The sequence below is a fragment of the Pleurodeles waltl genome, chromosome 3_1 (assembly GCF_031143425.1).
Source record: "Pleurodeles waltl isolate 20211129_DDA chromosome 3_1, aPleWal1.hap1.20221129, whole genome shotgun sequence".
Lineage (NCBI taxonomy): Eukaryota > Metazoa > Chordata > Amphibia > Caudata > Salamandridae > Pleurodeles > Pleurodeles waltl.
The window spans coordinates 705528495-705552606 of NC_090440.1; the positions used below are offsets into that span (position 1 = coordinate 705528495).

Sequence of the window (24112 nt, forward strand, 5' to 3'; positions counted from 1 at the left end):
TTTTGTCCTTCTTTGGTATCAGAAAGTACAGTGAGTAAACTCCTGTGTTTATTTGTGTGTTTGGCACTAATTCGATTGCATTCTTTTGCAATAGTGCCTGCACTTCTATCTCCAGGAGATTGGAATGGTGTGTTGTTAGATTTTGTGCTTTTGGTGGTATGTTTGGAGGGAATTGTAGAAATTCTATGCAATAACCATGTTGGATAATTGCTAGAACCCAAGTGTCTGTAGTGATTTTCTCCCATGCTTTGTAATAATGACCTATTCTTCCCCCCACTGGTGTTGTGTGGAGGGGGTGAGTGACATGTGAGTCACTGTTTAGTAGTAGGGGTTTTGGGGCTTTCAAATCTCCCTCTATTTCTAGGGAATTGCCCTCCTCTATATTGTCCCCGAAAACCTCCTCTATACTGTCCCTGGTAACTGGACGGTGTGGCTTGTGAGGTGTTGGCTTGTGTGCTTTGACCCCGAAACCCCCCTCGAAAGGGCGTTTTACGGAATGTGCTGTAATTCCCTCTGCTCTGCGGGGAGTAGAGTGCGCCCATGGCTTTGGCAGTGTCTGTATCTTTTTTGAGTTTCTCAATCGCTGTGTCCACTTCTGGACCGAACAGTTCTTTTTCATTAAAAGGCATATTGAGAACTGCTTGTTGAATCTCTGGTTTAAATCCAGACGTTCGGAGCCATGCATGCCTTCTGATAGTTACAGATGTATTAATTGTCCGTGCAGCTGTATCTGCAGCGTCCATGGAGGAGCGGATCTGGTTGTTGGAAATGGTCTGTCCCTCCTCAACCACTTGTTTTGCCCTATTTTGTAAGTCCTTGGGCAGATGTTCAATGAGATGTTGCATCTCGTCCCAGTGGGCTCTGTCATAGCGCGCAAGTAGTGCCTGGGAGTTCGCGATGCGCCACTGGTTTGCAGCTTGTGCTGCGACTCTTTTACCAGCTGCATCGAACTTGCGGCTTTCTTTATCTGGGGGTGGTGCATCTCCAGATGTGTGAGAGTTGGCCCTTTTCCTAGCTGCTCCTACAACGACAGAGTCTGGTGGCAGCTGTGTAGTGATGAAAACCGGGTCCGTAGGAGGCGGCTTATACTTTTTTTCCACCCTTGGTGTGATTGCCCTACTTTTGACCGGCTCCTTAAAGATGTCTTTTGCGTGCCGGAGCATACAAGGGAGCATAGGCAGGCTTTGGTATGAGCTGTGGGTGGAGGAGAGTGTGTTGAATAAGAAATCATCCTCGACCTGTTCTGAGTGGAGGCTTACGTGGTGAAATTGTGCTGCTCTAGCCACCACTTGAGAGTACGCGGTGCTGTCTTCTGGTGGAGATGGCTTTGTAGGGTATGCCTCCGGACTGTTATCTGACACTGGGGCGTCATATAGGTCCCATGCGTCCTGATCTTGGTCACCCTGGCTCATGGTGGTGTGAGCTGGGGAGTGTGATGGAGTTTGTGCTGGTGAAACGTTAATCACGGGCGGAGGAGAGGGTGGTGGTGTAACTCTTTTCACCACTTTTGGTTGTGGTGTTTGTTCCCTCTGGAACTCCAACCTTCTCTTTCTCCTAATGGGGGGAAGGGTGCTTATTTTTCCTGTCCCCTGCTGAATGAAGATACGCTTTTGCGTATGGTCTACATCAGTTGCTTGTAGCTCTTCCTCAAACCTATGCTTCTGCATTTGGGAGGTTAGCGAGTGCTCTTCTGTATAAGAGCCTGAAGCTGGGTCGCTTGCAGTCTGTTTCGGCATCGAAACTTTGTCTGCGTGTTTTTTCGGCTCCGAGGTGACTTTTTTCCTTTTCGGGGCCGAAACCTCTCGGCGTCGATCTGTTTCGGTGCCGCTGTCTCGGCGTCGAGCCGTGTCCACACCGGCATCTCGGTGTCGAGGCTTGTCTCCAGCACTTTCTCGGTCCCGAGAAGGCTGCGTGCCGGTGTCTCGACCGGAGTCGGACGATCTCGGCACTGTTTGGGCCTTTTTCGGTGCCGACGGTCGGTCACCGATTTTATGGGTCGAGCCATGGCCTGGTGGCAGTGGCGTCCCCTGGGCCTTGTAAATGTTTCTTTGAGTGGATTTCGACGTCTTACTCACGGTTTGTGTATCGTCGAATCCTTCGGAGTCTGAGTCTTGGATCGAGAAGGTACCTTCCTCTTCTTGTTCCTCGAACTCCCGTTGGGCTGTCGGAGCGGACGCCATCTGAAGTCTTCTGGCTCGACGGTCTCGGAGTGTTTTTCGGGACCGGAACGCACGACAGGCCTCGCAGGTGTCTTCGCTGTGCTCAGGTGACAGGCACAGGTTGCAGACCAAGTGTTGGTCTGTGTAGGGGTATTTATTGTGGCATTTGGGGCAGAAACGGAACGGGGTCCGTTCCATCGGCGTTCTTCAGCACGCGGTCGGGCCGACCAGGCCCCGACGGAGGATCGAAAAAACTACCCCGAAGGGCACCGGAGCTCTCCGATCTTCGATGCGGTGTGGAATCTAAGTACGCCGATCCCGAACGCAACAATACCGACGAAAATCTTCCGAAATTAGCTAATTTTCCGTTCCGAAACTCGGAGCGACAGGAACACGTCCGAACCCGATGGCGGAAAAAAAACAATCGAAGATGGAGTCGACGCCCATGCGCAATGGAGACAAAAGGAGGAGTCACTCGGTCCCGTGACTCGAAAGACTTCTTCGAAGAAAAACAACTTGTAACACTCCGGCCCAACACCAGATGGCGAGCTATTGCAGAACATGCGTATCTACAGCGACAGATGCCATCGAACACTATATTTAACTTTAAGTATCTTCACCCTTTGTTCACAACCTACTGGACTGGTGAATTTGTGATGCACCACTACGCTCTTGCCAAGACTGCTGAGAGTTTTCCTGCTGTGTCAATTTTCTTTCCTGATCAGTGGTGGGTACCTCATGTCTGACAGCATACAAAGAATAACAGAAGCAGCAGCTTAACTGCAAATAAATTATAGCACTTTTGTTAAGAATGGTACCTGCTTTGCAGCGCTATGAAATGGCAGAACCTGTATTACCAAGCGCTATAATCAAAACGAGTTATTCACAGAGTGCCCCAACACGCACCAGACAAAGAACCCTAAGGGGAGGATGTAGCATAAGGGCCAGAGCTGCCAACCTTGGAGCTGGGGAACACGGTTGGAGTCTCGTCGCCGGCTCAACATCCTGTGATTCTGGGCAAATCACTATCTTCCCTTGATACCAAAAATGAATGTGCTCTTGTGTAATGTAACTGGCGCTCATGTAAAGTGCTGTAATACATTGATGTTGAGCTACATAAAACTGCTAAAAAACTAATTAAAAAGACCCCGCAGACATCACAAAGAGATAGCAAGATGCTCAAAACCAAAGTTGAAGAAACAACATACTGCCATAAGCAAAGCGGTGAGGCAAAAGACAAAAAATTGTGCGCTGACATGAAAGCCATCTGGCCAATCGTGCAATTTTCCATGTAAAAGAGTCAGTCTCCAAAGTGGTATTAAAATAGCCTCAAGACAGGACAAACTTAAAGCATTAACCAAGGACATCAAGGGATTTTTGAAAGGCAGGCCTAGGAACAAATGAAAGTGATGGGTGTAAGTAGACAGAATAGATTAGACTAGGTCAAAAGCAGCACTTGTGCACAGCTATGCTCGACCTAAAATGAGACAGAGAAAGATACTGCAGACAGGTGTCTGGGCAGGAGGGTATGCGCATGTGAATCTACAGCACTACATGCCATGAACAGATGGTTACTTGCTAAGTAACATTTTCCATCCGAGGCATGTCTGTAGATACACATGCTATGCACAGACTAAGGCAGTGTTGCCAAAAAGCAGTGGCTAGCAAGTGGGTGTTGCAGAAGACTGAAAAGAGTGGAGTACTGCCTGACCAACATTAGCTTCTTGGCAATGAGAACATCCGTACAGTAATGTTTTGTAAGTGTGTGGTGTTGCCCAAGTAGCTGCTTTGCATTTATCAGCTATAGGGATGTTCCCCAGGAAGAGCACAGAGGCTCCTTTCTTCCACACAGGGTGTGCGCCAGGAGGAGTGGGCACAGTCTTCTTAGCTTTAAGGTAGCATGACTGGATGGATTTAACTATCCATCTGGCAATGCTTTACTTGAATAGTCTCTTCTCTTTGTGGGGCTCGAAAAACCCCAGTGCCTTTGGGGCGTCTTTCTAAATGGTCTGGTTCTATCAACGCAGTACATGCAAGCTCGTTTTACATACAAAATATGAAGAGCCCATTCCGCAACAGAATCAGGTTTTTTAAGGGGGGGGGGGAGAAGAAATAGGAAGGTCAACAGACTGATTAAGCTAAAAGTGGGGCACTAACTTGGGGAGGGACTTGGGGTTCGTGTGGAGGACAACCATATCTCTATGTACTTGGAAGAAAGGTTCTTCGAGGGTTAATGCCTAAAGCTTACAGAGAGATGCCAGAGTGAGGTGATGGCAACCAGAAATACCTCCTTCCAAGAGAGGAACTGCAGAGTGCAGGAGTGAAGGGGCTCAAAAGGGGGGGCCCAAAAGTATTGCAAGTATAATGCTGAGTTTCCATGCAGGTGCCGCTGGGACCTGCGGAGGTTAACCCTCTTGTAACATTACATGAAAGCTTTAATGACTGGTATCCTGAAGGCAGAAACGTTTGTCTAATCTGAAGGTAGGCAGCCACGAGGCCAGGTTTAATCATATGGAGGTAACGGCTAGCCCAGAAAGGTGCAACATTGCATGGCAAAGTGGCTTTCTATGAACACACTAGAGCGTTGCGCTCCTCTCATCCAGCCTTGATTCGCAGTACACATCTAGAAAGCCAGGTGGGTGCTTGTTTGGTCACCTAGCGGCACCCCAGTTAAATTCCTTACCTTTGGAAATTCGCCTCACAAATGGCAATCACTTAAAGTCCTGGATTTTCTGTCTCTAATGGCTTTGAGTTCGCAGAGATGTGTGTTTGGTCCAGTACTGGGATGTCCCTATCAGGATGATGGTTGAGCTTTATTAATAAATTAAAACGACAATGTTGTGTACTGTGACTTTCAAAGGATCAATATCTTGAGTGACAGTAGTACACAAGCCTTTTCCATTGGCTGCATAGCAGGCGTGGGTGGTAGGTCTGTGTGCTTCCTCAAAAATGCTCATGCAATCAGGTAGAATATTAAGGTATCCAAATTCTATAACCCAGGAGCCAGATTTCAAGGTTGAGGGATCTGTGAGTCTGATCTCTCCACGGTTCTGCATGAGAAGGTCCAGCTTGCTGCGGAACCAGAGTTAGAGCACTGTTGTGAACCAGGGCTGATGGGCCCGTGTGGGTGCTACCAAGATGAGGGCCGTCTGCCCAAGCCTCCAAACCACAAAGGTAAGAAGAGATAGGAGAAAAAGCGTAGGCAAAAATCCTTGACCAATTCATCCATAGTCCTTTGCCACTAGACTGTGGCAGTGGGAAACTGGAGGCAAGGTTTGGACATTAGGCGTTTTCTGTTGTTGTCAACAGGTTGATCTGTGAGTACCCCAATCTGTGAAAGTAGCAGAGGAGGACTTGTGGATAGGGTTCCCACTCGTGAACTTGTTGCCTACTGAGGAGCTCAGCAAAATTGCTGTGCACTTACAGAAGATACTCTGCAAGCAATTTAATTTTGTAGCAGAAAGTCAAACGCCAAATGCTCTGGTATAGCTGAGACAGTGTCTCCATTCCCCCCCTCCAGTTTCTGAAGGTAGTACATGTCTGTTAAATTGTCCATTCAAACAAGAACAACCTTGCCCATCAGGTGAGGTAAGTAAGCCTTCAGCCTAAGGTGTGCGGCTAGCGGTTCCAGGTAGTTGATGTGGAGGTACTAGAACTCTGCTTTCCACTAACCCTGGACTGTCTGATCTTGCAAGTATGTGGCCCAAGCCATAAGAGATGTCAGTTGTAACACTCTTTTGCTGAACTGGGTCATGGTAAGGATGCCCCTGTAACAGGTTGTTGTTGTTTCACCACAGCAGAGAGCGATAAGTGTGGAGGCTGATCATCACTAGATCATCCCAATGACCCTCCACCTTGGACCACTGTAATATTCTTGCGATGGATGAATTTGAAGCCTGGCATGAGGTACTATGGCCCATCATGCCAAGGAGGTGCATGACTTCTGCCTGAGTTGTTGATTTGGTTGGAACAAAGGGAGCAGTGCCTAAAAGGTCTGGTTCCTGGTAGATCTAGATAGGCTATACCTACCTCAGTGTTGAGAATAGACCATAGATAGGGTTGGAAGTGGGATCTTGTAGTGTAAACCCCAAGCGATACACAAGATCTAATGTTACCGAGGTGTGTTCGCAGCACTGCTGGAAGCAGTACAAAGCAGCCAGTTGTCCAGATATGAGAAATGTGAATGCCCAGTCTGCGCAGGTGTGCATTCACCACCGTAGGGCACTCAGTAAACACCTAAGGTGCTGCTGCGACCCCAAAGGGGAGCACTTTAAATTGGAAATGCATAACACTGACCAAACATGAGACTGTGATGAACCATATGTATGTTTGTGGAAATAGGCATCCTTCAGGTGAAGAATGGCTATAAAGTCGCCTTGCTGGAGAAGCAGAATGACATACTAAAGGTTAATTATGTGGCAATGCTCTGAGAGGATGTATTCCTTCAGGGGCCCGAGGTCTACAATGAGCCTGAAAGACCTTCCCTTTTTGGGTATTAAGAAGTACAGTGAGCACACTTCTGTGCCTTGCCGGTGGCAGGGGCGGGTTCTATAGCTCCTTTGAGAAGGAGCACTATGACATCCTCTTGGAGTAGCCTTTGGTGCTCTGGCGAGAGTGTCTTTGCTAGGTGGAATGGTAAGAGAATCATTTTGGATAATAGCCAAAACCCACTGGTCTGAGGTAATGGTTTGCCATGTGGGAAAGACGACTTGTAGGCATCCCCACGGACTGGTGCTGTGTGGTCATGAGACGAGGCAACAAGACAGCCGGCAACAAGACAGCGTTATCACGCGCTGTCCTTGCGCTCTCCGCACTAATGGATGCATTACTAAACGTATAGTGACTGAAAGAAATAAGGTTGGGCCCAGAGGGACCCCGTGTCTATCACCGTATGTAACTACGGATATACTATTTGACCAATACTTACGAGTACGGCAAGCCGCATAGTGCCAAAGACAGGAGCACTAGCCACAAAATATGGCAAGACTGACTATTTACATTGGAACCAATGCTATATTTTAGGGGCTACAGCAGCCCTAGTGAAACTATTCTTCATCCAAGTCTGAATCTATGAGCCTTGAAAAAGTCTGCTAGGACGAAACACGTGTTGGCTGTTGTCTGTTCTTGGATTAAACACTCCTTGCAACTCTACTCATTTTGGACTATATATTTATTATAGAGACTCGGAGTGCCCTGGTCCCTGTTTCTTTCTCAAATTGTATCTCACAGCACAGTCCATGGGTGGTCCCCTCCGGGGTTCCATCTACGAAACCTGTGCAATTTTGAAACCCTTTGTGGTTGGGTTTCTCTGACCAGGTTGGCACCGCGCACAAATACAGGCTACGCGACTTTAAATTGATTGGCTTCAGATGTGCGACAATATAGCATTAACCACTTCCTTGTTATGAATGTGTACAGAAAACAATCTAACAATGGAGTCTATGACCATGCGCATTATCTCCAAGAGGAGGAGTTACAGCACCTCGTGACTCAAAAGACTTCTTTGAAGAAAAACAACATGCAAACATCCAGGCCCAACACAAGCTGGCTGGAATATGCACAGCATCTGTATCTACAGCCACACATGCCTAGTACATACAGCTTTTTAATGCGAGTATTTCAATGAGTAAATCAGCCTCCACATTTTCAAGTGGGACTTTGTGTTCTTGTGCAGCCTTCACTGTACTGGTATTATGTCGATGTTTGGTCATAAGAGAGAAGCCTTTACATGGTTGTCTCCAGCAGTACCCCATTATGCACAACAACCCTATAATTCTGGCACATAGCTTCAGTATGATCTTTAGTATTTGGTTGCTGAAATAGGAGCAGTGGGTAGGAAGAGATTTCTTCTTCTGAACTGCAGTATAATGAGGGGAGGAAAGCTTATGGAATCCTGGGAGAGGAATAGAGATTGGTAAGAGGGTTGGCGGTTATTAGGGAACACAATTTAAGGTGGAGTCTGTGCCCTAGTGTATTGTGCGTTTCGGGGAAGGTATAGTGGGTATTTGTTTCAAGCTCAGATTTAGTGCTAATATATGGAATTCAAGAGTTGCACCAGTCTCAATACATTAAAGATTTTCCGGCTGCAGTCTTTAGAAAAAGCTCCAGTTCAAAAAAACAACAGTAAATCCCATTGGGGAAAAAAAAAAAAAAAAAAGGGGGGGGGAAGTAAACGTTCTCCCCTCCCCACCCCCCACCCTAAAATTGCTCATGGATATCAATCACTACAAGCAGAAAACCAAGAAACAGATGTCTGAAAGGCACCTCACCCACACTCAAGATGTTAAAATGCTAAGGAACTGAGGAATTGACAAAGGGAAGGAACACCATGTGAGATAGACAAAGGCCACTTGCAAGTCATCTGAAAGGAATAGTTACTTGTCTTCCTAGTCCACAATCACAGCAGATTGTCATTTAAAATCATAAATACCTGGCCCAGTGTGTGGGATTTCGTTGCAATTTTACATGAGACAATTTTGATATAGAAGAAGTATCTTTTTGAACCCATCTACAAGCTGTGTAGGTCAAACTCGGCTTAATTTGAAAAGAAGCAATTAACAAAAACAAAAAAACAAACAAACAAAAAAAAAACGCACCAGTGTAGCGCTAGGGTACTACTACCACCACCTTTCATGCACCCCCTTATTTAATTGGCGAAATTAAAGAAAACCAGGGCAATAGGCAGCAGCTTTACAAGGAGTGTCCCGTGGACTAAACTGAAAAGCATTTATAGTCTATTCACAATATGAATAGGCCTGAATAAAAAAAATAAAAAAACTTGAACAAAAAATCTTGAGTTCTGAAAGCTGAAAAAGGTGGCCAGATGCCAAAGGGTGGCAGTTATGTCCATAAAGGAACTACTTCCAAGAATACCACGGGTCTCTAGTTGCATGTGGCATGGCAAGGTAGAGTAATAAAGTATTAGCCAAATGCCAGGGAAGCTTTTAAAAAGCAAACAAGTCTACAGGCTCAAAATAACCACAGCAGATGTACTTGGTAAATTATAACGTTGCTCTTTAGTTTTATTAAGTTGTATGTAGGTAAAAGGTGGGGTAGTTAACAATGTAGCTCCCAACAGCATGTGGGAGTGCACCCCAGTACAAGAGAATAGTTTAAAAAGAAAACATTTTGCTCAGCTTACTCAATACACTGAACTAGTCTTTTTTTATTTAAACAATCTTTTTGGAGTAGAATACCTTCATATTCTAACATACACTTTGAATTCAATGTGTAGTATGAGAAGTCTAGTCCAACTTTGGCAAGCAGTCTGGGACTTTGCCACTGCCTCCAGTCTTTCCATCACGAAGGCTTATAGCCTGAAGACCTCAAACTGAATGACATCCAGGGCATGCACAAAGCCAATGAACAGCTAATTAAGGACCGCACTCGATTACTATAAGAGATGTCGAAGCATGAAAAGGATAATACCCAAAAATTAGAGTGGCCAAAAGTGTTAAAATGTATTTAAAGATGGGAAAATAACTATTTTTCAATGGCTTTGCAAGTGTATGAAATTGTGTGTTCAGATTCAAGATTTTTGTATCTGTTTTATGATTAATGCACAAATTAGGCAAAAAGTGGTGTTTTCAAAGCACAGATACAATGACACCTGTGTACAATTTCACTTTAAAAAAATGTCAGCACAGCAGTACCTGTAATAGGTCCATCCTCTTCATCAAACTCTATCTTCACTCCTTTCCCATTAGCCGTACTGACACCACAGCCTCCTCCACGACACAGTGAGACTGGTACTACACCATATACATATGCCAGCATGATGGGCACCCCGATCCCTGCAATGAAAGAAACAATCAAAAATGAATCACAAAGTAAGTGAAAATAGTGGAAATCAAGGTCTGCCAAAGCACATTAATCATCAAAAATACAGGGCAAATGAGAGAGGTGGAGGAGAACCAGCAAATGGAGTCAACATTTTACAAGTTAAGAACTAGAGTGAAGAGACAGGTGCAAAGAACATAGGCAATCGGTAGGAAAGGCGGAGCTCGCTGCTGATAAAGCAAACGAGCTCAGAACAGAGATGAGGATAAGTGAAGGGCACCAAAAAAAAAAAAAAAAAAGGATTGGGGGGGGGGGGGGGGGGGTGTTGGGGTTGAGAAGAACCAGGGTAAAACGAGCTGGGGGGCAAATACCTGTCATACTGGCTTATTCCAGTGAGCATTCCATTATTCATAGCAGCAAATTAATTATTTTTACAAATTCTCCACAGTTTGAGAATATTGGGTATTTTTTTATTTTTTATGTCTGCACCAAAACAAAATTGCAGTTAACGCTGGCAGAATCTAGGCTCTGGAAACCACTTTGTGCAGACTTTATCGTTTATATGAAGCACCCAACGGTCAAGTCAAAGAACGAGCTGCTCTGGAGCAAATGCTGACTGGAAAAGAAAGCCGGAGAAACTACGAGCGAAAGCCCAAGAGATTAAAAATAAACCCCCTAGGGATAGCAGACATCAAAACCCAAATGTGATGCACTGTATAGAGGTTTACATTATCAATACAGTTCATAACGAGCTGAAAGAAATTTAAGTCAAGTCAGACTGTGCAAATTTACAATACGCCATTTTAAAGTTAAAACCCTTAGACTGAAATCAGCTAAAACGCTGGGAACAGCTTTCCCGAAAGGACAACATACCCTATCTCCTCATTTCTCCTTCAGCCCAGACAAACATCACAAGGGTCAGCTGATGGGTGTGTAAACAACCACTTTTGTGCAGCTTACGGGCCTAATTGTAATAGTCGTTCAATGAGTGGCCTCTTATTGGGTTTCTGGGTGGCCTTAACCAACACTGTCCTTGGGCCACCAATAAACTGGTTGCCAACATAACAACCAAATTACTGTATTTGGGCACTGGACTTTGCTAGGGTAGCCTGGTCAAGCAGTCAAGTCTGGTCCAAAGCTGTGATTGGTTAGAAACTCAAACATAGTATGACAGAGTATATTTCACTCAAAAGGAGTTTTACAACACTAAGAAGAACAAGACTGTACTTAGAGGGAGGTGAAAAAGGCACTGCCAAAATAATAAAAGTACCATACTTAGAAGACACTAGGTTTCAAGGACCTAGGTCACACAAAGGCTGGTGTGCACGCAATGGACCCTCATACTTCAGCAGACCAATAAAAGGAACTGGGGTTTAAAGTCTGGGCCCAAAAGAGCCTTTGAATGGAGACATCTCACACAATGCATAAAACAGATGGTTCAAGTACAGGGCAGTGGCTGTAGCGAGCAGGGACCATCTTCAAGGCTTGTGGTGAAGAGGAACAACTCACATGGCCTTGTAGAGCTAGGTGGGGAAGATAGGCTTCCTTTGATAACATTTTGGAAGGGTGCAGGCTCACCACAGAGGTCATCATGGAAGGAGCTTCTGCAGCTCCTATGCTTCTGGCCCTTCTTGGTCACTTCCTGTGATTTTACCACCTAAAAAATCATTTCTCCCTCAAGAGATTTAAAGGTTCTCAGTCCAGAAGCCTGCACCTTTCCTAATAGGTGAATAGGACTTACTCATATTTGTGGGCAGGTCACAGTAGCAAAGCTGTTCCAGACACCAAGTTTAATTGCAGCTCTAAGGAAAGGCAGCCACTCGAAATGGTCCTATCAGGCCTGGCGTTTATCTTCTTTTAGGGGTAATGGCAGCTGAAATCTCAAATAGTGCTCTTGGGTGCCAGAAGGCGGTGCTGTACAATTCGGCACAAACTTAATTCAGCCATTGCGTCTGCTGTCAGTTTCTATTGTAGGCTTGTCCATGCCTTTAGACCTGGAGCTCATCTGTAAAACGGACCTATGTACAGGTTCCCAATCTGGAACCTTTTTAGACTGAAAAAAAGTAGACCACCCAGAATGGTGGGAGGGTGGTGAGGAATAAGCAGTTAGATAGAGCATCCACCAGAAAGGGCATTACAAAGGTAAGTAAGTAACTTGTTCTTCTGATGGATACTTCTAAGCACAGATTCCTCACCTTGTGAAGAGAATAAAGAAGTGTCTCTTGAAGTGGTGGCTCTGTAGAATATCTCAGATCAGAAAGTCCTGCAGGACTGAATGAGCAAAATGGCCTTTAAGACAGACTTGACTGTCAAGCAATAGTGGTTTGGGAATGTGTGTACTGTCGCCATGTAGCATCAGATATGCAGGACAGACACACAATGGGTCAAAACAGTGGTAACAGCCTTGGCTCAGGTAGAACAAGCCCTCAGAACTTGCGGAGGCAGCTTATTAGTTAAAGTGAAGCGAATCCTAATAGGGGACTATCCATCTTGAGCTGACCTATTTCTGCACCGCCTTGCCTTTTTTTGCTCCAGAGAATCCCATAAAGAGCTGATCTCCCACCAGATGGTCTCTGGTACTATCAATGTTCTCCGTGCTCTCTTTCGATTAAGTCTGCAGGAATGTGAACTATGTGGTGTGGTTGTGAGACCTCACCAGGTAATGCCACAATACCCATCATGTCCAGTTAGGTACCTTAACAAAAGCCCATTTCACAGTCTTAGGTAGCTGTGGCACAGAGCAGTCAGGCTTAATCAAATGAAAAATTGTAAAGCACTTAGAAGTGCCAAAACTGTTAAGTAAGCGACAAACTACACAAATTTGACTCTGCTTCATAAAAATAATGCACCTTTTAGAATCATAAATTAGCCATCAAAATGACAAAAATGTACTAAGGGGAACCAGAGACAAGATTTTTTTTTTTTAAAGGTAAGTAAATTACTTTAAGCTTCCGGATGCAATAAATCGTTGCAAGCAGTTAGTTTTCAACAAGCTTAAACACCTGGTAGAGTCTTCTTAGCCTAGCCACAGTGGGCTGGAGACATTCACAGGGACCAACCCGGTCCAGGGGGCACACTTTACCTGTCGTATTCAGCAGCCTTCGGTTTCTCAGAATCTTTTTTTCTCCTTAAAGCGATCCAGAAAAAAAGTTGTCCTGATGCTGGTGATAAAGGATGCTGAAGAGATGCAGTTTTCCTGCGGCCAACCTTGGTTCACAAACCTGAAGGGTTATCCCTCACCTCAAGACTCTGTGCCCTCGAGCAGCAGTCGTCGTCAAGTGCAGGTCCAGTCCGCACTCAACAGGTCTCCGCAGCAGGATCAGTAGTCGTTTGCAGGTAAGCAAATCCTTTTCCTTAGGGGACCAGAGTCCAAGTCAAACTCAGCAATGGGCTCAAAAGGAGGCTAGTCATCTGGCCCTTGGAGTCACTCTTTACGTCCTCACACAAGTGACGTTCCTTGCCAAGAGTGGGCATAGCCCTGTTTGCGGGTCTCTGGGTGCAGTCCATCTTCTGTATTCTTCCAGTCCAGTAGTGATATGAGGACTGTGGGTGCCACGATTAAGCCATCTTCTCGTTTGTCGGAGGAGACGATTCCCCCAACAATGGAGCAATTGTTTTCACAAGGCTACCCTTTCCACTTTAAATCACTTCCTGGGGGTTTGGCCCCTCAAACAATCCCAGGCTACCCCTTTCTACCCTAAATTAAGATAGTTCAAGCCTTCTTCACCTGTGAGGAACCCTTGTACTCGGCATAATGAGCTACTCCACCTAGAAAACAGGTTCTGCAGCATGTTTTCCCCCTTCTTGAAGAGATGCTTATCTGTATACACAAAGGAGCAGGCAGGTGAAAGTGTGATCGCCATTTGCTTCACTGAGGTTGTAGCCTCTTTGAAGCTGGGCTATTTGTGGCCACCGTCCAGTGGTCATCCTGCTGGAGAAGTTCACACCTCTTCCCCTCAGCAGTTCTCTTGGCTCCCTCTTCTTGGGAGTACTTCACACTTCCTATTTGGGGGGGGGGGGGGGGGTTGGTGGGGTGGTTTGGGTGGTGTTAGCACTTAATGCAGTTGTTAGTGAAACTTCATGTTAGCAAATGGGGCCACTGGCATTACTGTCAGCACAAAAGTTACATAACTTTCTTTTTAATACTCAGCACCCTGCCTCATGAACTACCAGGGCCTTTCCTCGGGGTGGCTTAGTAATACTAAAAAGGAAGGATTTGACCTGGCAAACAGGGTTTATTTTGGCACGTTCACATGGCAAGTTTAAGCTACCTGACCAGGTTGCAATGGCAGGCTTAGAGTCACGTTTTTACTTTGTGAAAGCAGTGGTGACACTATTAAGAGCTGCAGTCCATTTATGACATTTAATTTAATAGCAATGGGTACCTGTTGTGCAATGTACTAGGGACTTAAATGTAAGGTAAATGAGCTATGGTATTAGCCAATTTTATAAGTAATTTGGGGTTAAGAGCATATGTGTTGGGACCTGCACAGCAGGGCCAGGTACACTACAGAGTTGAAACACCAAAAGCATCAGTCAAAAAAAACTTGGGAGGAATTATACAGAAAGATGTCCTTTTCTACAAAATCGCAGTCATTCCTCTTCTTTTGAGGGGGTTAAGCAGAGCAAAGAATGTGGGATGGGTGACAACTTGTCAAACATGAAAAACTGTCAGGTTCTCAACACTAGTTAGATTGGTATAAAGGTGGTATAAGCCGGCTAGGACAAGAAAGTTTGAAGCTCACTCGTGCAATCTGATAATGTTATCGCAAACAGAAAGAACGTTTTCAAGGTCAAGCAGAGTAATGGACAACTGAATTGGCTTAAAAAGGGAACACATTAGGAAAGCGAAAACCAAAATCAACTCCCATTGTCGCATCACAAAGAGTTTTAGCAGAAACATGTGTTGCAAACCTCTAAGGAATTTCCTTATAGCTGGTGACTGGAACAAGTATGGCTGGTCTAGCAAACTAAAAAGGATGAACTGGCAGACAAGTACCTTCAACAATACCCAGTACAAATCGTTGCTGAGCCAAAGCTAAAATGAACACTTCATCCAACAGTTTGCCTTTCAACATATCTGGTGGGTGCCACACCAAGCCACAAACTTTTCTCAGCACCCGCATACACAGATTTTGACCTTAAACGTCAGTGCAGTGACTGTGCGGTTATGGTATTGTGTAAAAGAGGGAAGGACTGAGTATTGGCTGTGCCACGTCTGAATTGGGACACAACCTCAGTCGAGCTCAAGACAAATGCAGCTCAGACACCGCCATAGGTTGTGGACCCTCTTTCAGTGAAAGTAGCATTGGTTCAGGCATTGCAGGGAACAGCACAGATTTCGGTGCGGTACTAGAGTCATCCCCAATGCAGACCCCTAAACAGGTTTAAGGGACACAGATGGAGCTGAAGACCGACTCACCAATGTTAATCTGACTGGAGCCCCCTGCAGAACCTGGGGCACCAAAGCATGCCAGCAGAAGAAGAAAGTACAGCAAAGATGTGCAGCATGGCTCCCTCTAAAGGGAGCTATGACAACGGACTCAAAGTCATGCTGCATCAGGACCAGGCCTGGAATCAGCTCCTAAGAGGAGCAGGAATAAGAGTGGCACAGCAACACCCTTGTGCCTTCTGGTGGCTGGATATGACAGTGTCCCGCTTGGACTTCAGGGCCTGCAGGAGGTCCTTTGGTGTTCAATCTCATGTCCTTGAATGGCCTTTGTGTTCATTTGGGTGCAGTCCTGGCAGGTCTTCGAGTCAGGCTCCAAACCCAAACATCTCATGGGGCCTTATCATCAACCACTGCTTGCGACAGTCCCTTCAATGTTTAAGCCCTGTGGTTTTAGGAGGTGGCATGTTACCACACTGATACCGTTGGAAGGAAAATAAAAACAGTTAAGAAAAAGAAAAAAAAACACTTCTTCAAGAGCTGAAGAAAAGGAGTGGAGCACCAGATCTACGTCTGGAAGTGCAAAACTAAATGAACTAACATCAGTGTGCATGGGTTTTACTTAGACGCAGCTCCATTCATCACTTCTGGGACAAAGCAAAGTCAGCACGGAGCCGCACAGAGCCACACTGCACCACCTACTAACACACTGGAGCACTGCTTTTTGAATTTGCAGATCTATCCCTTGCACAGAGGTGATAAATCTGTAGTCAGACGTATCCATCATACCTAGATGAACTCAAAAGGGGATTATGAGGAATAACCTCCACCTTCCAACACTGTGCTGTGTTCTGCTCCTTTAGCTCGAGTCAAACTGGAAACATTCCCTCAAACTATCCCTTGTACAAGGTTAGTCACAGACACTACACCTGTCACTATAAGATGCTCCTGCTAGAGATTAAGGGTACACAGCCATAAAAGCGGATCTACAGTAACTGCTTGTATTTGTTGAGGCACAAGAAAAATATATTCTTTCTGGTGAGGCATAGGTTGAACATTTTCTTTTCACAAAAGTTTCCCGATGTAGGTACTATCTTTTGCATCTCTGTCCCAGTGATGGTCTGGTTTTCTAGTCCGATCTCAAGGTGAAGTGACAGTTTGGCAGATGACTGCAACTCAACTTAATAGCTACTGTAAGCAGAAGCAGAGTGAACATGAAACCTCTAAAGTCAAGGGAGCCTCAATATGGAACAGCACGCCAGCGAGGCTGTGTGTGTCGAAAATGAGACTCTCAGCATTCTCACCAGGGCGCCATAAGGGGTCAGAGTGGGTCCCCAAAATTAACGTTATTTTTTAAGTGCTATACAGGAACCCCATCTAATACAAAATTTGGGGTCATTGTTCTATTAAAAGGTCTGGTAAGCTAGTAGAGATTGTCTTTGCCTCTATAAATTTGTCAGGTACCAACTATAGAGCTGGACTTCGGGCAGGATGCATCTCAGATAACCCCAAACAAGTACAGCAGTGTACTACTCTGTATCCACCTTCAACTATATAAAGCTTAGACATTCTCCAGGTGTGGTTGGGGCACAAAATAAAGAAAAGATGTATTCATGTGCCAAGGCCCCCTCCAATTCAAATGTTAGGAAATACTCTTACCCACGCTGACAGCAGCTATGACGGGGGATGCAATGACAGACAGTGTCACTCCTCCAGTGATGGCAAGGTTCCTCTTGTGCTTGGATATCTTCTTTCCTTCATACCGGCCATGAATCTAAGGTGGGAGGGGTGTAAGTAAAAAGCAGTTGGATAAACAAGTCACCAAGATCATTCAACAAAAAGAATGTGTACGTTGGAAGGACAAAAGGTAAAATTGTTAGATGACAGACCAAAACCACTAAGCATTTTTTTTTTTGTTATTTGTTTTATTAGCCTTAGATGTGTAACTCCACCCTGCCCCCACATCTTGCTTGCTTTACCTCCACAAGATCTCCAATTGAAACGTTCTCAATTTTCTCTTACACTTGCCCAACTCCAGCACCCTGCTTTATGTCCACCCTAATATCTTGTTTAGAGTTTCTAAGTGATCTAATGGTTTCCGCGGGTCAAAACATTTTTAATGAATCAAGTCACCCCACTGCCCCCCCCCACCTTCAGACAGCCATCACTTTAACAAAGTGCAGGTCAAATTTTTACTCCTTTAGTATCAGGCCTAAATTGGAAGGCTATTTCAGAAAGTGAGCATTGACATAAAAGACTACCTTACTATAGAAGCAACCACACGTGATATCACATAACAGCAAATCCACACCACCTTCCATCCCACTGCACCCCTTCTAGAAATTCTCAGCAACTCACCTTCCTGCCCACATAGACTGGAATCCCAATGACCATGGCTGGAATAGCAATGCCAGCTATAAGAGAGATGCCCACCGGGGCACCAATGAGTGTTCCCAGCTGCCAGAGGATTTTCTTCTTACGGCTCCACGGCTTCTTGCCCCAAAAGGTGCAACCGGATGGACTGTAGCGAGAGAAGACGGCACAGAGCAAAACATTAGTAAGACAAATGTTTGTGTATTAAAACACTATCAAGCTGGAACAAGTGTATTAAATTAGGGAATTTACACCCTTCAATCCAAAAGTCAACAATATACACTCAAGAGAAAATTTAGCAAAAACTTAAAATAAAAATAATGGAATACTCTACTTTTTGCTCCGGTACAAACACTTCAGCATTTTTTCCTCAAAAGAATAACATATCTTCTAGCTATTTCACCCAAGATAAGACCTTCCCTGTCCCACATGAGATACGGACGCACATGCTTGCATCAACCATAGTTTAGAGTCCAGTCTTCCACCACTATCTAGCCCATCACCTGAGGTAATGCAGATCCGAAATCTCCTTCATACACAGCCAGCAAAACTCACAGCCACATACAGCACAGGTCATGTGATTGCAACTGCCATCATTCATTTTAATGATGTAGGCACTGCATCTGGGGCACGGCTTGATGTCATCACCTGCATGAAGAAGAAAAAAAAAACAGAGGTCAACAAGTAGCAGGCAGATGCCAGCACCTCAGGCCATTAAGTAAACACGTTTACACTGGAGCAAGTCACACATTGGAAGCTGTCCGTTACATCACAACGCATAAACAGTAGTGACAAAAGATGCAAGCACTGTCATAGTATTGCAAACATGCAATGTGAACTAGTCACACTACACCTCTGTAAAATCAGGACAGACATTTTACAAAAACAGACTTGCATTTAAAAAATAAAAACACCACACACACATACACTGATGACACTAGCTGAATGAGATTTTAGAGGTTGTGTACAATCCTATCTTTAATATCTTTCATCACAGATGGTTCTCTCGCATTACCTCCTCATGTCTGTGCCTGACATGTCATGGGTGCCCAGTGCTGATACACTTGTGCGTGACCTCTGAGATCACTCACTGTAGTACTGTGTGCGAGGACCACAGGAAGAGTGTGACAAACATGGCTGCATGATGAGAAGTTCAGACTAGCTTGGAGAAGATGAAATCAGTTGCATACCTTTAATTATGGTTTCGCAACATTAAATCTTTTGTAGATTCACATCCGTGTGTGTGTGTGGGGGGGGGGGGGGAACCATAATTTGAAGTAAATGTTTTATTTTGTATCAAAATCTCTTCTAGGTCGAGATGCTTTTCACAGATAGTGTAGCCATATTACGCAGGGGTAGACTGGAGAGTGAGTGGAAGTAAAAATATTTTTAAAGTACTGCTTGCCTTAATGCAACATCTTTTTGTTACTGTAAATCTACAGGAGAGCGAGAGCTTGCTTCATGAAACATTTGGTCAGTCGAGACAAGAAAAAAATGCTAGTTAGCTTGACACTATGTTAATTATCTCTTCCACTCCGACGCATAGTGCCTCCAGTTGACGGTTTTTTAAGATTACAATTCAGCTTTTCACGTATCATGCTCTGAACTGCAGTTACCCTGGGTTTGGACTGAACACCCCACTCCTTGCAGTATGACAGGTATTGTGGGTTTCCCCTAGTACCTGGGTTGGACACCCTGTTTTTAGCACTAGGCCCATAGCCTGTGCTTTTAAATACTCTGACACATTTTATTCATTTAATTTTTTTTTTAAATTTTTTTTTTGCACAGCCAGCTCTTAGCTCATTTTTTTTATATTTTAAATCAACAGCCTTTCCCGAGTAGGCATAGTTGTTCGCATTGCATATTTTATTCAGTTCTTCGTGTCAGTTTCACTTTATGCCCTGCTCATGGCAGTTATGTTCGGTACCTTATATTCTAACTAGTGTTATCGCTCCAGGAGTTAGGGAGCCCGCCCTCATTAGAGATATCATGTCAGACCTGTTCTTTGAACACTAAGATTTGTTATATAAACACCATGTAGGCCAAAGAAGGGCAGAGGGCATTCCAGTCATGGCCGTCATGCAACATACACCATTCTATTGACAGCTTCGCTGATCCTGGCAGTGACTCTTCAGCCAACCTGGAGACAACAGGCAGACCCTTGCCTGCCTTATGGGAAAGTCAGTCCTTCCAACAGAGCTGGATAGGCAGAAGAGTTACCACCTCTATGCTCTTGGATTTAGACATTAGGGTGTAGGTAGGAATCCCTAGGATCATACCAAGATAGTGAGAGTGTTTATCTTCTTCACTCCGATGGTAAAAATGATCACAGTATTAGGTTTCATCTGTCCAATTATCTCAGCCCATACTTTCTATAATCGAATGCAACTGCTTCAATAAATATATTAAAACGTATTCCGCATCTCCTCTTTTGCCTTGGCAGGTGTGGGTCTTTGTTTAACTGAGAAGGGGTAGGATATGTTCACCACAACTTCCTTGGGGAATCAGAATGTTATTTTTAGGTTGCTACAAATCACCTTCACCCTCTAGGTTTGGGTGAGGCACTGCAAGCTAGCCAGAAGTCAGGCTGACAGCTTCCAGACCGTGTGAAACAGACTGTCGCCCACCATCTGTAGGGCTGTCACCCTAAACTATGCATTTCTTTTACCAAAATAGAAACAGTACCACACTAAGGTATCCCTGTATAGAGTAATATTGGGTATTCATACTTGGGCTCCAAGGGTTGTAGTGGGCGTGAAAACCACAGTTGACTAGGCCATTTGGTAACTAGGAAAGTCATTGTCATGTTGGAATATTCTCATTTTCTCTAGGACTGGTAGGATCAGTGGTACAGGGGAAAGTGTGTGTGTGTGGGGGGGGGGGGGGGGGGGAGGGTATGCAAATATGTATCAGCTTATCAACAGGCATTCCCTAGTGACTGTGAATCAGTGTCTAGATGAAAAGCAGTGGAGCTGGTATGCTTAGCTTGCCAACCTGCATTTTTCCACCCTGCGACATGATTTGCCATTAGCAAAATGTATTTTGCAATGGCCCATTTCCAGTTATGTGCCCGAATGTGAGAGCGAGCAGTACTCCTTTTCTTCTGGGGACAAAAGAGCTGTTGCCCATCAGTATTTGGATCGTCTTATTCCGCACTTAGCAGTAAGGACCCTTCAAGGCCAAGAAAATTGTTTTTAGTTTTAAGAAGTTGTGGTTACCTTCTCTGGCGAACACAATCTTACATGCTGGGTGAACCTGTGTGTGCTCCCCAACCTATGTGTGAGGAGTCTGTGGTTATGATGACTTGTGGCAGGAGAGTGGTGGAGATGCTTTCTTTCAGTAAATGCACTGCATTCCTAAACACTACCTAGCGGACCTGGTTGTTACAACCAGTGGATTTTCCCAACTGTCTGTAGCTTGAGACCATTGCTTGTTTAAACACTCCAGAAGAGCTTACACAGCTTGAATGACGCAGCCTTGACCAGCCAGTCTTCCAGATAAGTGTCGACATGTGGCCTGTCTGCAGAGGCATACTACTACAACTGCCAGTTTCTTTGTGAAGACTGTTGGTGCAAACATTATGCAGAAAGGCAGAACCTTCAATATGTCATGGCCTCACCTCATTCCAAATCTTAGCTACTGTCTATGTGCAGGGTGTATAGGGATGTGGAAGTAGGAGTCTTTGAGATCCACTGTTGTCAGATAATCCCCTTCTCTAATAGAGGTATAACATCTTGTAAGGTTGTCATTTAGAATCTTGTGTTTTTATGTGCTGGTTTACAAAGCGTAGGTGTATGATAGGCTGCATGGCTAAGTCCTAATTTAGGACTAGGAAGCCAACAGTACACACATGCGTTTCTTTTTTGTGAGAAATGTTCTATAGTATTTTATTTGCAGAAGCAGCAGGTTACTGCACCACTGTCTCCAGGACTTTTAACAGCTCCTTTTTTGTGCTGGTGCCTTGGAGGCTTTATTGGTTGATTTTTGTATAAAGTACATGCAGTAATTACAACTCTCCTGTCTAGAGGAATACCTTGCTTGAATGAGGGCCCAAGCTGCTTCACTGGCTTTTCTCATTCCTGCAAGAGTCTATACCACCCCAGGGCCAAAGAGCTGGTTTGCCCATGGAGGGCATATCAATATATTAGATTGCACTTCTGGATTAAAACCAGAGGTGAGCAGCAATGCATGCAGGGCCATGCCTGTTGCTAGTTGTCTGTTCTATCAGCAGTGTTGAGCAATGACTTAAGGCATGACTTAATGATGGTTTCCCCCCTCCCCCAGTCGAATTATCTCTTTGCCCTTTTCCAATGTTCTTCTGGGAGATGTGACCAAATGCCCCCTGCGTCTTCACAGTATTGATGAGCATGTCTTTTTAGTTGGCATTCAAATTAGTTCATGCCACTGTAAAGCAGCCGCTCTCTCCATTTTCTTCCAAAACGCAATGGCAGAAAAAAAGAATCCTAGATGGGGGACATATGTATGGGCATTGTCGGTCAACATCAGATCAACACCTGCTCACACACTAAAGAGAGCTTAGAAACCACTACAAGCAAAAATTATGCAAAGCATGTGAATCTAGAAGAGATTTCTTGTTGCAAAAACCAAATTCAGCTTCAAAAGAAAATTCTGGAACAATGCAGTGACTGCAGATTTTGTGGGAAGCTTTCAAATCATCTGAGGGAGATAGCCATGAATACCTCCTAGAGCAGTGGTTCCCAACCTGTGGTCCGGGGCCCCCTGGGGGGTCCGGGAAGTCTCCTCAGGGGGTCCGCGACTGCTTCGAAAATTAAATATCATCATCAAATTAGGTCCCCAGCTTTCAGTAATGACTTAGTGGGGGATCCCTGGATTCCAATAATGATTCAGTGGGGGTCCCAGGGCTCCAGTAAAGATAAAATGGGGGTCCGCAGAAGTCGAAAGGTTGGGAACCACTGTCCTAGAGCACACAAGGATCAGCAGGGATGTGACTGCAGAGTTGAAGGCACAAGTGTGAGGAATGAAAAAGCAGTATGTCACCACTGCAAGACATGGAATGTCAGAGGTTGGCTTTGAAACAAATAATGCTCGATGAAGCCAGGATCTGCTGCAAGATGTCCAAAATGAGCATCTAAGAATGCAGACAGTGTGTAAGTCCAAGAAGTCATAAGATTGCCCTACCAAATTAGTTGGGTTCCTCGGTTCTCAGGTCAGCAGTCTTCTCACACACTTTTTGCCTGGTTTTTGATGCAGCTTTGACTTAAGTGCACTGGGTTCCTGCTAACCAGATCCCCAGTACCAGTATTCCTTCCCCCAAAAACAAAACGCCTTGTCACTTGATCCCTAAGTGGCCAGGCCTTTAACACCTATGTAAGACCCTAGTAAGTGGTACCTTTGTTACTTGAGGCATAGGCACTAACTAGGGTCCCTAAGAGCAGCAACACAGCTTCTCCTACTCTAAGGGACACAGCAACACCCTCAAACAGCCCTGCACAACAAAATGCTCCAAAAAGTGAAAACATGACTTGGCCTGTGTGCCATGTCCCCTAAACTCTGCATTTATTATTTGTAAGTCACCCCTATAGCAGACCTTACAGCCCTATGGCAGAGTGCATTATATTGCAGGTGGGGACATATCTTCAAAAGCAGGTATGCCCCTGCTAGGTCTTTGTCGATTCTTAGACATAGTAGGAGAACAGGGAAGCCATGTTAAGTCCATGAGCTGAACACGGGTCAACACAAGTTCCCCAGCTACATGATGGCTTCATGTAAACCAGGGATGTTTGGTAATAAACATTTCGTATTAGTAAACACTCAGTGATCGATTTATTAATACATGCACCCACAGGGCACCTTAGAGGTGCTCCCTAAAAACCTACAGACTGCCAGTGTGCGGATTGACTAGTTCTAGGCAGCCTGCCACCAACAGACATGTTTCTGATCAAAGGGTGAGAGCCTTTGCTCCCTGGTGGTCAGGAACAAAGCATGCTCTGGCAGGAGTGTTAACTCCCCTCCCAAAAGGATGACCTGCAAATCTGCATTCCAAGGTAGGAGGCTTCAAAGAAGCCCAGTGCCTGTGGTATGCAGACCAGGCTTCCCTTCAGAAAGGAGATGCCGACCCCCCTGCCGCAGGACCCATTTGGTTTCTGGGCAGGTGGGAAAATGAACTATGCAGGAGGCGTATTGCACAGCCAGGCTGGACACCTCTAGGGAGACCAGCCTGACGTGAACACAACCTTAGGAATCTCACTATCTTGTGTGGTGGAATTAGGAATTCTGGGACATGGTGATGACCGCTCCCAAAGGAAGTGGTCGTCTAGGGGGCATAGGGATCCCTGGGGTAAGTAGCTCCCTTACTCCACTTAAAACCCCCTAAATGGAATATTTAGGGGACCCCCCTGATACTAGTAAATCAGATTAGCTTTGGACCCAA

General features: G+C 45.0%; 1 protein-coding gene across 1 annotated transcript in view; it reads right to left on the minus strand.

Moving 5' to 3' along the window:
• Positions 1 to 24112, minus strand: part of RNF19B (ring finger protein 19B) — an 85354-nt gene that overhangs the window by 31509 nt on the left and 29733 nt on the right. The window contains exons 3-6 of the mRNA XM_069223402.1: positions 18204 to 18348; positions 17686 to 17848; positions 16987 to 17101; positions 9812 to 9952 (exon numbers count right to left, since the gene is read on the minus strand). Of these exons, the coding sequence (XP_069079503.1) occupies positions 9812 to 9952; positions 16987 to 17101; positions 17686 to 17848; positions 18204 to 18348 (564 nt within the window). The remainder of the gene's footprint in view (positions 1 to 9811; positions 9953 to 16986; positions 17102 to 17685; positions 17849 to 18203; positions 18349 to 24112) is intronic.